Source organism: Saccostrea echinata, unplaced genomic scaffold, assembly GCF_033153115.1.
Source record: "Saccostrea echinata isolate AGI-Se365-2 ecotype Australia unplaced genomic scaffold, CSIRO_AGI_Sech_v1 ptg000029l, whole genome shotgun sequence".
Classification (NCBI taxonomy): domain Eukaryota; kingdom Metazoa; phylum Mollusca; class Bivalvia; order Ostreida; family Ostreidae; genus Saccostrea; species Saccostrea echinata.
The window spans coordinates 44,786,726-44,800,888 of record NW_026889778.1 but is presented as its reverse complement, the minus strand read 5'-3'; the positions used below and the strand labels follow the sequence as shown (position 1 = coordinate 44,800,888).

At 37.3% G+C, this 14,163-nt stretch overlaps 6 protein-coding genes and 1 pseudogene across 6 annotated transcripts; all 7 read left to right on the top strand.

Annotated features, from left to right (window-relative positions):
- Nucleotides 1-20: 20 nt before the first annotated feature.
- On the top strand, nucleotides 21-327 carry LOC133195373 (histone H4-like; annotated as a pseudogene).
- Nucleotides 328-549: 222 nt separating this feature from the next.
- On the top strand, nucleotides 550-927 carry LOC133195372 (histone H2A). Its single transcript, XM_061331213.1, has one exon. It carries the CDS (start codon nucleotides 550-552, stop codon nucleotides 925-927), a length of 378 nt encoding a protein of 125 aa, XP_061187197.1.
- Nucleotides 928-3,104: 2,177 nt separating this feature from the next.
- LOC133194878 (histone H3-like) lies at nucleotides 3,105-5,368 on the top strand. The gene is made up of 2 exons (XM_061330778.1): nucleotides 3,105-3,527; nucleotides 5,003-5,368. The coding sequence occupies exons 1-2, from the start codon at nucleotides 3,105-3,107 to the stop codon at nucleotides 5,366-5,368; spliced, it is 789 nt and encodes a 262-aa protein (XP_061186762.1).
- A 1,396-nt stretch (nucleotides 5,369-6,764) lies between these two features.
- Nucleotides 6,765-7,076, top strand: LOC133195371 (histone H4). Its single transcript, XM_061331212.1, has one exon. The coding sequence runs from the start codon at nucleotides 6,765-6,767 to the stop codon at nucleotides 7,074-7,076; it is 312 nt and encodes a 103-aa protein (XP_061187196.1).
- A 222-nt stretch (nucleotides 7,077-7,298) lies between these two features.
- LOC133195370 (histone H2A) lies at nucleotides 7,299-7,676 on the top strand. The gene has a single exon (XM_061331211.1). It carries the CDS (start codon nucleotides 7,299-7,301, stop codon nucleotides 7,674-7,676), a length of 378 nt encoding a protein of 125 aa, XP_061187195.1.
- Nucleotides 7,677-9,850: 2,174 nt separating this feature from the next.
- On the top strand, nucleotides 9,851-12,131 carry LOC133194868 (histone H3-like). The gene is made up of 2 exons (XM_061330774.1): nucleotides 9,851-10,273; nucleotides 11,766-12,131. The coding sequence occupies exons 1-2, from the start codon at nucleotides 9,851-9,853 to the stop codon at nucleotides 12,129-12,131; spliced, it is 789 nt and encodes a 262-aa protein (XP_061186758.1).
- A 1,402-nt stretch (nucleotides 12,132-13,533) lies between these two features.
- LOC133195368 (histone H4) lies at nucleotides 13,534-13,845 on the top strand. The gene has a single exon (XM_061331210.1). The coding sequence runs from the start codon at nucleotides 13,534-13,536 to the stop codon at nucleotides 13,843-13,845; it is 312 nt and encodes a 103-aa protein (XP_061187194.1).
- Nucleotides 13,846-14,163: the final 318 nt, after the last annotated feature.

The window sequence follows — 14,163 nt, the reverse complement described above, 5'->3', positions numbered from 1 at the left end:
CTACTGACTGAACTTATAACATGTCTGGACGTGGCAAAGGAGGAAAAGGTCTTGGAAAAGGAGGCGCTAAGCGACACAGAAAAGTCTTGAGAGACAACATCCAGGGTATCACCAAGCCAGCCATACGCCGTCTTGCTCGCCGTGGTGGTGTCAAACGTATTTCCGGTCTCATCTACGAGGAAACTCGTGGAGTTCTTAAGGTTTTCTTGGAGAACGTGATCCGAGATGACCTACACGGAGCATGCCAAGAGAAAGACCGTCACAGCTATGGACGTGGTCTACGCCTTGAAGCGCCAAGGACGCACCCTGTACGGATTTGGAGGCTAAAGAATTCAGTTTGACAGTCAAGACAGAAGTTTAAAACAAACACAAACGGCCGTTATCACGGACCTCCGAGAAAACATTACTTGTTCGGATTTCACCTAAAGGCACAACAGAGCGACGCGTTAATTGGCAGCACCGTTGGATCCGCTTGGTTGTTTAAATTGGTGCGTGCGGGCGTCGCTGGATTATTCGTTGACTGTACACGAAAGAACATAACCGTTAAGAATGTCTGGACGTGGCAAAGGAGGCAAAGTGAAGGGGAAGGCCAAGAGCCGTTCTTCCCGCGCCGGACTGCAGTTCCCCGTGGGTCGTATTCACCGTCTGCTGAGAAAGGGCAACTACGCCGAGAGAGTGGGAGCAGGCGCTCCCGTGTACTTGGCTGCCGTTCTTGAGTACTTGGCCGCAGAAGTCTTGGAGTTGGCAGGCAACGCTGCCCGCGACAACAAAAAGACCAGAATCATTCCCCGTCATCTGCAGCTGGCCATCCGCAACGACGAAGAATTGAACAAACTCCTGTCCGGCGTGACCATCGCGCAGGGTGGTGTCCTGCCCAACATCCAAGCGGTGCTCCTTCCCAAAAAGACACAGAAAGCCGCCAAGTAAAAAGATCCTATAGTTGTGTTGTGTGCAGCACAAAACCAAACGGCCGTTTTCACGGCCACATAAGCTTTTCGAAAAGATACCTACATTACAAACGAGTTGAAACGTAAACAATTATTATAGCTAGAAAATAATAGAAACACACGAATTCAATAATTTTCAACACAGAACAGAGATCAAACATCAAAGAAAGTGTTATATATTTAATGATAAATAAATGTATTAAGTTAATAACAAAAGCAATAAATTTTAAAATTGACTCGCATGTATATTCGTATATGTACGTTTTTTCTTTCTCGTTATAGGCAGTTGAATCCAAACCTTATAGGCCTGCGTACAAATGTTGAATTCTCACGTATTACTTGAATGCTCACTCAACAAAGAGATAAGAAAAAAAAAAAAAAACCATTTCATTGACCGATTAAGACTAGAAACTGCGAAAATCATCTAACATGGCGATCTAACTTTCAATTTTTTTTCCTTTGATACAAATATTTTTAAATATGATCATTATTTTATTAACATATTCAAAAGATCTGTAACTCCAGTTAAATCCTTAATGTTTTTTTTTTTTTTTTTTTCCCTCGCTATTGTTTTATATGATGATTATTTAGACAAAATTCCTAACTGATAAAAAAGATAAAAGTTATGAATATAAGAATCTCATAAGAATAAGAAGATGTGGTTTATATTATGTCTTGAATGTTCTTATTCAAAAAAGTGTGCTTCCCATAATAAGAGTGAATAAAAGCAACTCGATGCCAGTTTCCGGATACTTACAGTACTAACACAATTAAAAACTGGTAGTAAATTTTCTTTCGAATAGACTACCGATGCGAATGACTAAACGACATTTTTTTCAACACTTTACATTTATTGCGATGTCCATCACTGCGCCGTGCAGCACATCTGCATCTTCACGTGACATATAGATGCAGGGAATCATGATCTGCACGTGGAAAGTGTGCAACCAATTTGATGCTTGTATCAATGTATTGTATTGTCTTGTATTATATACTGGTTGTCTTGTTCAACTTGAAAGATATAGATTTTAAATACATTGGCTTTTGACCACATTCTGTTTATTTACATGTACTCAATTATTTGTGTGTGTAAATTACAAGAAACAAATTAATATCAATGAATAAGCTACTCCCATTATTCGCCTTGTTCGTCTCTCTCTGTCTCTCTCTTATGTATAACTACTAATTAAGTGAGTGTTCTACAATTATTAAATACACGCCCTTTTTATGTGATTTTTTTTTTCATGTAATTTACAAGGATGTCAGTTATGTATATTCTTATGATATAATTATACTGAGAAATTCAGACGTTGTACCACCGAATGTGGTACGTTACGTACGGTCTGGATCTTCCCGGTGTCCTCGCTGTTATAATTATAAAGTAGGTGTCATGTATTTAAATATTCGAAAAGAAATTATATGTTGTCCCTTTAAGGGGGTGAACATCCACTGATCTAGAAAGTATATTAGATATATATTTGAACATTCAACAATTTGTGAGATTCCGTGATTTCTCTTCATATGACCCTTTTGTTTGTTTGTTTGTTTGTTTTTTTTTTTGGTTGTTTTGTTTGTTGTTTTTTTTCTCTCCATTTCATATGAAATGCAAGGCACACATCACTATCCATTGTGCGCGTGTTTGTGCCGAATGTTTGCATTTTCATTCGGATTTTAAGTAACATGGAAGACAATTGAAAGAAATGTACATGTATGTTTTATCACATAGCAATGTAGTAAGTACTTCAATCCCTTACTCGTGTTCTATTCCTCTTGTTTTCGTGTTTTAATCAAAATTAGTCGCTTCTGGGCTCCAGGGAACAGCGCATTTTCAGAATCAACAGACAATTCCTCCTTTAAAATGACAGATTAAGAACCTTCAACAAAAACAGTTATGTAGGAAAATATTTCAAGAAAACGCACAGTGACATATTTGAGAAAATTAAGTAAAATTGGGAGGACAATATCGGAAAAATAACAGGTATTGAAACACAAAGTTTGACGAGTTCAATCCTCTACGCTGTCGACAATTGGGGAGTTTTCACGGAGGTCCGCGCTCACCGCCACTCAAATAAGGCCATCGGCGGAGGTGATTTCATTCATTTCCTTATCGTCGATAACGTCGTTCACATCAGTTGTAGAAAACAGGACAAAAAAATTATGGCAGACGCCGCACCAGCAAAATCCCCCGCCAAGAAGAAGGTTTCCAAACCCAAGACGGTTCCCGCCCATCCCAAGTACATCGAGATGATCAGCGCTGCTGTGGCTGCCCTGAAGGAGCGCGGAGGTTCCTCGAGACAAGCTATTCTCAAGTACATCATGGGCAACTACAAAGTCGGTAATGACGCCTCTAGTGTCAACACCCATCTGAAGATGGCCCTCAAGAACGGAGTCAAGAAGGGAGTTCTCAAACAGGCCAAGGGTACAGGTGCCAGTGGTTCCTTCAAGCTGGGAGAGAAGCCCAAGACGGAGAAGAAACCCAAGACCAAAAAAGTCACCAAACCTAAGGCTGCCAAGCCCAAGAAAACGACCAAACCCAAGAAGACAACCGGGGAGAAAAAGCCAACAGAAAAGAAAAAGGCTGTTAAGAAACCTGCAGCACCCAAGAAGGCCAAGTCTCCCAAGAAGAAAGCAGCTACTAAGTCTCCCAAGAAAGCCAAGGCAGCTCCAAAGCCTACGAAAACCAAAGCGCCCAAGAAAGCCACAGCCAAGAAGTCAAAAACCCCAAAGAAAGCCACCAAGGCGTAGACTGCCAATTGTCTTAAACCAATTACAAAAGCCCTTTTCAGGGCTACCAACATTTTTAGAAAAGATGCCTCTATTACATACATGTACTAATGGAAACACAAAATGAATAAACAAGAAGTACACTTACCTATTACACATAGTTTATTTGTCTTCGACTGGAAGCAAATTGCAAAGTCATGATAATATTAACATGCTGTTTCTGAGAAGAAGAAGAAACAAAAGTCAGTTTTTAATTTGTTTACATACCCTCCCTCAAGTAAATAAAATTTTACTTTTTCCACATCACAACGCCTACGCTAACTATATGGCCATTATTATTAGTGTTATCATTCTAGTATATTTGTTTGTTTTTGTTTTTGTTTTGTTTTGTTTTTTTTTTTTTTTGAAGTTTTATTATTATTATTAATTTATTTTATTTTATTTTATTTTATTTTATTTATTAATTTATTTTATTTATTTATTTATTATTATTATTATTATTATTATTATTATTTTTCTTTTTCTTTTTTTTTTTTTCCCCACTTTATTTGGAATCAAATGTGGAACGAATGGAATAAAAGTTTATGCGTACCTATTGAAAGACAGATACATACATTCTTATTCGTTTCATTTATTTATTCTTTTCATTTATTCATTCATTCATTTATTTAATTATTCATTCATTTAATTAATTATTCATTTATTTGTATTATTTGTTTTGTTCTTGTTTTTGCAACAGGGTAATTCCTGTTCATCCTATATGCACCATTCTGATTATCTGCAAGTATCATGATACTTAGTAATATTACTGGGCTTGTTCAGATAATGGTAGGAGGAAATAATGACAAGAAATATATAATATATATTTTTCGAAAATGCATTTTGCTTCAATAACGAATTGAAAATATATGTATATATATATATAATAAATAATTCTATTTTCTATTCAATTGACGTTACATTCATCCCCATTATTCACCATAAATATATTTAAAAAAAAAAATATTTGACTATATGTATCTGCAGTGAAATCATGTGTCAAAAACCGACTTGATTTTCTTTTTCTTTTGGGGCAATTCTGTGGATTGAAACTACCTACAGACGTAGCCAATGGTCATCTCGTTCACCTGACTAATCGTAGCGAGTGTTACTGCGGGCACCAGCCAATCGACTAAGCCGACTGGTAGACCGCAGCGATTTTCAACTTGAGCTTACAAAGATATATAAGTTCACGGCGCAACACTGCTACTTCATTCATTCGAGTTTGAATAATCTGAGGAGATAGGATGGCACGTACCAAGCAGACGGCACGAAAATCTACAGGAGGCAAGGCCCCCAGAAAACAGCTCGCTACCAAAGCTGCTCGTAAAAGCGCACCAGCCACGGGTGGCGTTAAGAAACCGCATAGATACAGGCCAGGAACTGTCGCCCTCCGTGAAATTCGGAGATACCAGAAGAGCACTGAGCTTCTCATCAGGAAGCTGCCATTCCAGCGCTTGGTCCGGGAAATCGCTCAGGATTTTAAGACCGACTTGCGTTTCCAGAGTTCAGCTGTCATGGCTTTACAGGAAGCAAGCGAAGCTTACCTTGTTGGTCTCTTTGAGGACACCAACCTGTGCGCCATTCACGCCAAGAGAGTAACCATCATGCCCAAAGACATCCAGCTGGCCAGACGTATTCGTGGAGAGCGTGCTTAATTTTAAGCTGTATTTCAAGTCCTAAAGCAAACGGCCGTTTTCACGGCCACCTACATTCTTCGAAAAGATGCCTTCTGTTCAGACGTTGAAACATCTCTGAAAATAATGTTGAATTATTTGGCCGAAATTAATAAATTTTATCAAATTCGGCGTACAATGCCCCCAAATTGGGAGAAAAAAAAAATGTTGAGACACAATACATCCTTCAGTGAATATATCTGTGCCTTACATATATATAATTACATAAATTATGAAAGAGCACAATGCTAGACAATTTCATAGTATTATTGTCATCATCAATTTGTTGTAGAAGTTGTCTACACATCTTGAAACTATATTTTGTACAAGTCCATCAACCTGCCCCTCTAGAATACATTCAAGAATTTTGCGAAATAAATTAGAAAATAGCACAATTATTTAAATAGAAAATGATGGAATGTGTCGAAGCAAAAAATAATAACAGTATTACAACTCTATCTCATTAGTTCTACAGCTATGCACATATGCGAGTACATGCATTTCAGAACTGCAATTCCGTATTTCATTTATATTCAAAGTATGATTTTTATTGATTTCTAAACAACGTCAAATATAACGATATTCATTCTAACGTGGCGTGTAATAAAATGAAAAAGGCTCATTTATAAAGCCGGTTTGGTCACTGCTTAAAGTTGCCTTTGAAAATTAACTGAGAAAAGAGGAAATCAAATAAATTATCACATCTATAACTAGATATCATAAATGAATGAGAATCAAAAGTTTCATTCAGCTTCTACATTTTGTATTATTTCGGTGTTATCTGTCACACCCCTTTCCTTTGAATAACTTAATCCCCACCCACCCACCCACGTTTTAATTATCATTCGGCAACAACGGTATTTATTTTGTTATACTCAAAGCAAAAAATACTGAAATAAAAAAATAACAACAACAAAACAAAAAATTGTGTATGTTTATCCTAAAAAATTATGATGCTGTCTGTCCTGCTTGATATAATTCCCCTCTCTCTCTCTTTATCATTTTTATTCATTTTCTGTCATGTTTTTTTTTTTTTTTTTTTTGTTTTGTATACCAGTTTGTATAAAATGTATATATGTACCTCCACGTACCAATATTTTGGTTTAGGTGAATAAATTGAACATAAACTTGCCTATATGTGAAGAAATTAAAGAATCAAAATTAATTAAATGTGGTTAAAATTCCTGTGGGGCAAGAAATGTAAACATTCCCATCATGCCAAGCTGACCAATCGTAAAGCTTGTCACAATACCGCTTTGGTAACGTTCCGAACTTTTCAAAGCATCGTGCGCTCTCACGGGTCCTCAATTTGGACTATAAATTAGGCAATTACGCATGATCAGTACATCAGAACAGTACTACTGACTGAACTTATAACATGTCTGGACGTGGCAAAGGAGGAAAAGGTCTTGGAAAAGGAGGCGCTAAGCGACACAGAAAAGTCTTGAGAGACAACATCCAGGGTATCACCAAGCCAGCCATACGCCGTCTTGCTCGCCGTGGTGGTGTCAAACGTATTTCCGGTCTCATCTACGAGGAAACTCGTGGAGTTCTTAAGGTTTTCTTGGAGAACGTGATCCGAGATGCTGTAACCTACACGGAGCATGCCAAGAGAAAGACCGTCACAGCTATGGACGTGGTCTACGCCTTGAAGCGCCAAGGACGCACCCTGTACGGATTTGGAGGCTAAAGAATTCAGTTTGACAGTCAAGACAGAAGTTTAAAACAAACACAAACGGCCGTTATCACGGACCTCCGAGAAAACATTACTTGTTCGGATTTCACCTAAAGGCACAACAGAGCGACGCGTTAATTGGCTGCACCGTTGGATCCGCTTGGTTGTTTAAATTGGTGCGTGCGGGCGTCGCTGGATTATTCGTTGACTGTACACGAAAGAACATAACCGTTAAGAATGTCTGGACGTGGCAAAGGAGGCAAAGTGAAGGGGAAGGCCAAGAGCCGTTCTTCCCGCGCCGGACTGCAGTTCCCCGTGGGTCGTATTCACCGTCTGCTGAGAAAGGGCAACTACGCCGAGAGAGTGGGAGCAGGCGCTCCCGTGTACTTGGCTGCCGTTCTTGAGTACTTGGCCGCAGAAGTCTTGGAGTTGGCAGGCAACGCTGCCCGCGACAACAAAAAGACCAGAATCATTCCCCGTCATCTGCAGCTGGCCATCCGCAACGACGAAGAATTGAACAAACTCCTGTCCGGCGTGACCATCGCGCAGGGTGGTGTCCTGCCCAACATCCAAGCGGTGCTCCTTCCCAAAAAGACACAGAAAGCCGCCAAGTAAAAAGATCCTATAGTTGTGTTGTGTGCAGCACAAAACCAAACGGCCGTTTTCACGGCCACATAAGCTTTTCGAAAAGATACCTACATTACAAACGAGTTGAAACGTAAACAATTATTATAGCTAGAAAATAATAGAAACACACGAATTCAATAATTTTCAACACAGAACAGAGATCAAACATCAAAGAAAGTGTTATATATTTAATGATAAATAAATGTATTAAGTTAATAACAAAAGCAATAAATTTTAAAATTGACTCGCATGTATATTCGTATATGTACGTTTTTTCTTTCTCGTTATAGGCAGTTGAATCCAAACCTTATAGGCCTGCGTACAAATGTTGAATTCTCACGTATTACTTGAATGCTCACTCAACAAAGAGATAAGAAAAAAAAAAAAACCATTTCATTGACCGATTAAGACTAGAAACTGCGAAAATCATCTAACATGGCGATCTAACTTTCAATTTTTTTTCCTTTGATACAAATATTTTTAAATATGATCATTATTTTATTAACATATTCAAAAGATCTGTAACTCCAGTTAAATCCTTAATGTTTTTTTTTTTTTTTTTCCCCTCGCTATTGTTTTATATGATGATTATTTAGACAAAATTCCTAACTGATAAAAAAGATAAAAGTTATGAATATAAGAATCTCATAAGAATAAGAAGATGTGGTTTATATTATGTCTTGAATGTTCTTATTCAAAAAAGTGTGCTTCCCATAATAAGAGTGAATAAAAGCAACTCGATGCCAGTTTCCGGATACTTACAGTACTAACACAATTAAAAACTGGTAGTAAATTTTCTTTCGAATAGACTACCGATGCGAATGACTAAACGACATTTTTTTCAACACTTTACATTTATTGCGATGTCCATCACTGCGCCGTGCAGCACATCTGCATCTTCACGTGACATATAGATGCAGGGAATCATGATCTGCACGTGGAAAGTGTGCAACCAATTTGATGCTTGTATCAATGTATTGTATTGTCTTGTATTATATACTGGTTGTCTTGTTCAACTTGAAAGATATAGATTTTAAATACATTGGCTTTTGACCACATTCTGTTTATTTACATGTACTCAATTATTTGTGTGTGTAAATTACAAGAAACAAATTAATATCAATGAATAAGCTACTCCCATTATTCGCCTTGTTCGTCTCTCTCTGTCTCTCTCTTATGTATAACTACTAATTAAGTGAGTGTTCTACAATTATTAAATACACGCCCTTTTTATGTGATTTTTTTTTTCATGTAATTTACAAGGATGTCAGTTATGTATATTCTTATGATATAATTATACTGAGAAATTCAGACGTTGTACCACCGAATGTGGTACGTTACGTACGGTCTGGATCTTCCCGGTGTCCTCGCTGTTATAATTATAAAGTAGGTGTCATGTATTTAAATATTCGAAAAGAAATTATATGTTGTCCCTTTAAGGGGGTGAACATCCACTGATCTAGAAAGTATATTAGATATATATTTGAACATTCAACAATTTGTGAGATTCCGTGATTTCTCTTCATATGACCCTTTTGTTTGTTTGTTTGTTTGTTTTTTTTTTTGGTTGTTTTGTTTGTTGTTTTTTTTCTCTCCATTTCATATGAAATGCAAGGCACACATCACTATCCATTGTGCGCGTGTTTGTGCCGAATGTTTGCATTTTCATTCGGATTTTAAGTAACATGGAAGACAATTGAAAGAAATGTACATGTATGTTTTATCACATAGCAATGTAGTAAGTACTTCAATCCCTTACTCGTGTTCTATTCCTCTTGTTTTCGTGTTTTAATCAAAATTAGTCGCTTCTGGGCTCCAGGGAACAGCGCATTTTCAGAATCAACAGACAATTCCTCCTTTAAAATGACAGATTAAGAACCTTCAACAAAAACAGTTATGTAGGAAAATATTTCAAGAAAACGCACAGTGACATATTTGAGAAAATTAAGTAAAATTGGGAGGACAATATCGGAAAAATAACAGGTATTGAAACACAAAGTTTGACGAGTTCAATCCTCTACGCTGTCGACAATTGGGGAGTTTTCACGGAGGTCCGCGCTCGCCGCCACTCAAATAAGGCCATCGGCGGAGGTGATTTCATTCATTTCCTTATCGTCGATAACGTCGTTCACATCAGTTGTAGAAAACAGGACAAAAAAATTATGGCAGACGCCGCACCAGCAAAATCCCCCGCCAAGAAGAAGGTTTCCAAACCCAAGACGGTTCCCGCCCATCCCAAGTACATCGAGATGATCAGCGCTGCTGTGGCTGCCCTGAAGGAGCGCGGAGGTTCCTCGAGACAAGCTATTCTCAAGTACATCATGGGCAACTACAAAGTCGGTAATGACGCCTCTAGTGTCAACACCCATCTGAAGATGGCCCTCAAGAACGGAGTCAAGAAGGGAGTTCTCAAACAGGCCAAGGGTACAGGTGCCAGTGGTTCCTTCAAGCTGGGAGAGAAGCCCAAGACGGAGAAGAAACCCAAGACCAAAAAAGTCACCAAACCTAAGGCTGCCAAGCCCAAGAAAACGACCAAACCCAAGAAGACAACCGGGGAGAAAAAGCCAACAGAAAAGAAAAAGGCTGTTAAGAAACCTGCAGCACCCAAGAAGGCCAAGTCTCCCAAGAAGAAAGCAGCTACTAAGTCTCCCAAGAAAGCCAAGGCAGCTCCAAAGCCTACGAAAACCAAAGCGCCCAAGAAAGCCACAGCCAAGAAGTCAAAAACCCCAAAGAAAGCCACCAAGGCGTAGACTGCCAATTGTCTTAAACCAATTACAAAAGCCCTTTTCAGGGCTACCAACATTTTTAGAAAAGATGCCTCTATTACATACATGTACTAATGGAAACACAAAATGAATAAACAAGAAGTACACTTACCTATTACACATAGTTTATTTGTCTTCGACTGGAAGCAAATTGCAAAGTCATGATAATATTAACATGCTGTTTCTGAGAAGAAGAAGAAACAAAAGTCAGTTTTTAATTTGTTTACATACCCTCCCTCAAGTAAATAAAATTTTACTTTTTCCACATCACAACGCCTACGCTAACTATATGGCCATTATTATTAGTGTTATCATTCTAGTATATTTGTTTGTTTTTGTTTTTGTTTTTGTTTTTTTTTTTTTTTTTTTGAAGTTTTATTATTATTATTAATTTATTTTATTTTATTTTATTTTATTTTATTTATTAATTTATTTTATTTATTTATTTATTATTATTATTATTATTATTATTATTTTTCTTTTTCTTTTTTTTTTTTTTTTCCCACTTTATTTGGAATCAAATGTGGAACGAATGGAATAAAAGTTTATGCGTACCTATTGAAAGACAGATACATACATTCTTATTCGTTTCATTTATTTATTCTTTTCATTTATTCATTCATTCATTTATTTAATTATTCATTCATTTAATTAATTATTCATTCATTTAATTAATTATTCATTTATTTGTATTATTTGTTTTGTTCTTGTTTTTGCAACAGGGTAATTCCTGTTCATCCTATATGCACCATTCTGATTATCTGCAAGTATCATGATACTTAGTAATATTACTGGGCTTGTTCAGATAATGGTAGGAGGAAATAATGACAAGAAATATATAATATATATTTTTCGAAAATGCATTTTGCTTCAATAACGAATTGAAAATATATGTATATATATATAATAAATAATTCTATTTTCTATTCAATTGACGTTACATTCATCCCCATTATTCACCATATATATATTTAAAAAAAAAAATATTTGACTATATGTATCTGCAGTGAAATCATGTGTCAAAAACCGACTTGATTTTCTTTTTCTTTTGGGGCAATTCTGTGGATTGAAACTACCTACAGACGTAGCCAATGGTCATCTCGTTCACCTGACTAATCGTAGCGAGTGTTACTGCGGGCACCAGCCAATCGACTAAGCCGACTGGTAGACCGCAGCGATTTTCAACTTGAGCTTACAAAGATATATAAGTTCACGGTGCAACACTGCTACTTCATTCATTCGAGTTTGAATAATCTGAGGAGATAGGATGGCACGTACCAAGCAGACGGCACGAAAATCTACAGGAGGCAAGGCCCCCAGAAAACAGCTCGCTACCAAAGCTGCTCGTAAAAGCGCACCAGCCACGGGTGGCGTTAAGAAACCGCATAGATACAGGCCAGGAACTGTCGCCCTCCGTGAAATTCGGAGATACCAGAAGAGCACTGAGCTTCTCATCAGGAAGCTGCCATTCCAGCGCTTGGTCCGGGAAATCGCTCAGGATTTTAAGACCGACTTGCGTTTCCAGAGTTCAGCTGTCATGGCTTTACAGGAAGCAAGCGAAGCTTACCTTGTTGGTCTCTTTGAGGACACCAACCTGTGCGCCATTCACGCCAAGAGAGTAACCATCATGCCCAAAGACATCCAGCTGGCCAGACGTATTCGTGGAGAGCGTGCTTAATTTTAAGCTGTATTTCAAGTCCTAAAGCAAACGGCCGTTTTCACGGCCACCTACATTCTTCGAAAAGATGCCTTCTGTTCAGACGTTGAAACATCTCTGAAAATAATGTTGAATTATTTGGCCGAAATTAATAAATTTTATCAAATTCGGCGTACAATGCCCCCAAATTGGGGAAAAAAAAAAAAAATGTTGAGACACAATACATCCTTCAGTGAATATATCTGTGCCTTACATATATATAATTACATAAATTATGAAAGAGCACAATGCTAGACAATTTCATAGTATTATTGTCATCATCAATTTGTTGTAGAAGTTGTCTACACATCTTGAAACTATATTTTGTACAAGTCCATCAACCTGCCCCTCTAGAATACATTCAAGAATTTTGCGAAATAAATTAGAAAATAGCACAATTATTTAAATAGAAAATGATGGAATGTGTCGAAGCAAAAAATAATAACAGTATTACAACTCTATCTCATTAGTTCTACAGCTATGCACATATGCGAGTACATGCATTTCAGAACTGCAATTCCGTATTTCATTTATATTCAAAGTATGATTTTTATTGATTTCTAAACAACGTCAAATATAACGATATTCATTCTAACGTGGCGTGTAATAAAATGAAAAAGGCTCATTTATAAAGCCGGTTTGGTCACTGCTTAAAGTTGCCTTTGAAAATTAACTGAGAAAAGAGGAAATCAAATAAATTATCACATCTATAACTAGATATCATAAATGAATGAGAATCAAAAGTTTCATTCAGCTTCTACATTTTGTATTATTTCGGTGTTATCTGTCACACCCCTTTCCTTTGAATAACTTAATCCCCACCCACCCACCCACGTTTTAATTATCATTCGGCAACAACGGTATTTATTTTGTTATACTCAAAGCAAAAAATACTGAAATAAAAAAATAACAACAACAAAACAAAAAATTGTGTATGTTTATCCTAAAAAATTATGATGCTGTCTGTCCTGCTTGATATAATTCCCCTCTCTCTCTCTTTATCATTTTTATTCATTTTCTGTCATGTTTTTTTTTTTTTTTTTTTTTTTGTTTTGTATACCAGTTTGTATAAAATGTATATATGTACCTCCACGTACCAATATTTTGGTTTAGGTGAATAAATTGAACATAAACTTGCCTATATGTGAAGAAATTAAAGAATCAAAATTAATTAAATGTGGTTAAAATTCCTGTGGGGCAAGAAATGTAAACATTCCCATCATGCCAAGCTGACCAATCGTAAAGCTTGTCACAATACCGCTTTGGTAACGTTCCGAACTTTTCAAAGCATCGTGCGCTCTCACGGGTCCTCAATTTGGACTATAAATTAGGCAATTACGCATGATCAGTACATCAGAACAGTACTACTGACTGAACTTATAACATGTCTGGACGTGGCAAAGGAGGAAAAGGTCTTGGAAAAGGAGGCGCTAAGCGACACAGAAAAGTCTTGAGAGACAACATCCAGGGTATCACCAAGCCAGCCATACGCCGTCTTGCTCGCCGTGGTGGTGTCAAACGTATTTCCGGTCTCATCTACGAGGAAACTCGTGGAGTTCTTAAGGTTTTCTTGGAGAACGTGATCCGAGATGCTGTAACCTACACGGAGCATGCCAAGAGAAAGACCGTCACAGCTATGGACGTGGTCTACGCCTTGAAGCGCCAAGGACGCACCCTGTACGGATTTGGAGGCTAAAGAATTCAGTTTGACAGTCAAGACAGAAGTTTAAAACAAACACAAACGGCCGTTATCACGGCCACCCAAATTTTTCGAAAAGATGCCTCTAAAACATCGTTAAGACAGACATTTACTTACTGAGTACTTGTTATACAGATATTCACTGTACAAAGTTGAATACAGAATGGTTGTAAGTGGTAAAATAAATACACAACAATAACAGAGTAAGACCCTTTATGTCGTAATATTTCCTCAAAACTATATACAGAGCAACAAATATGTATTGAATTTAGGTTTGGACAAGAAATATTGAATAAACACACACAAACAGTATAT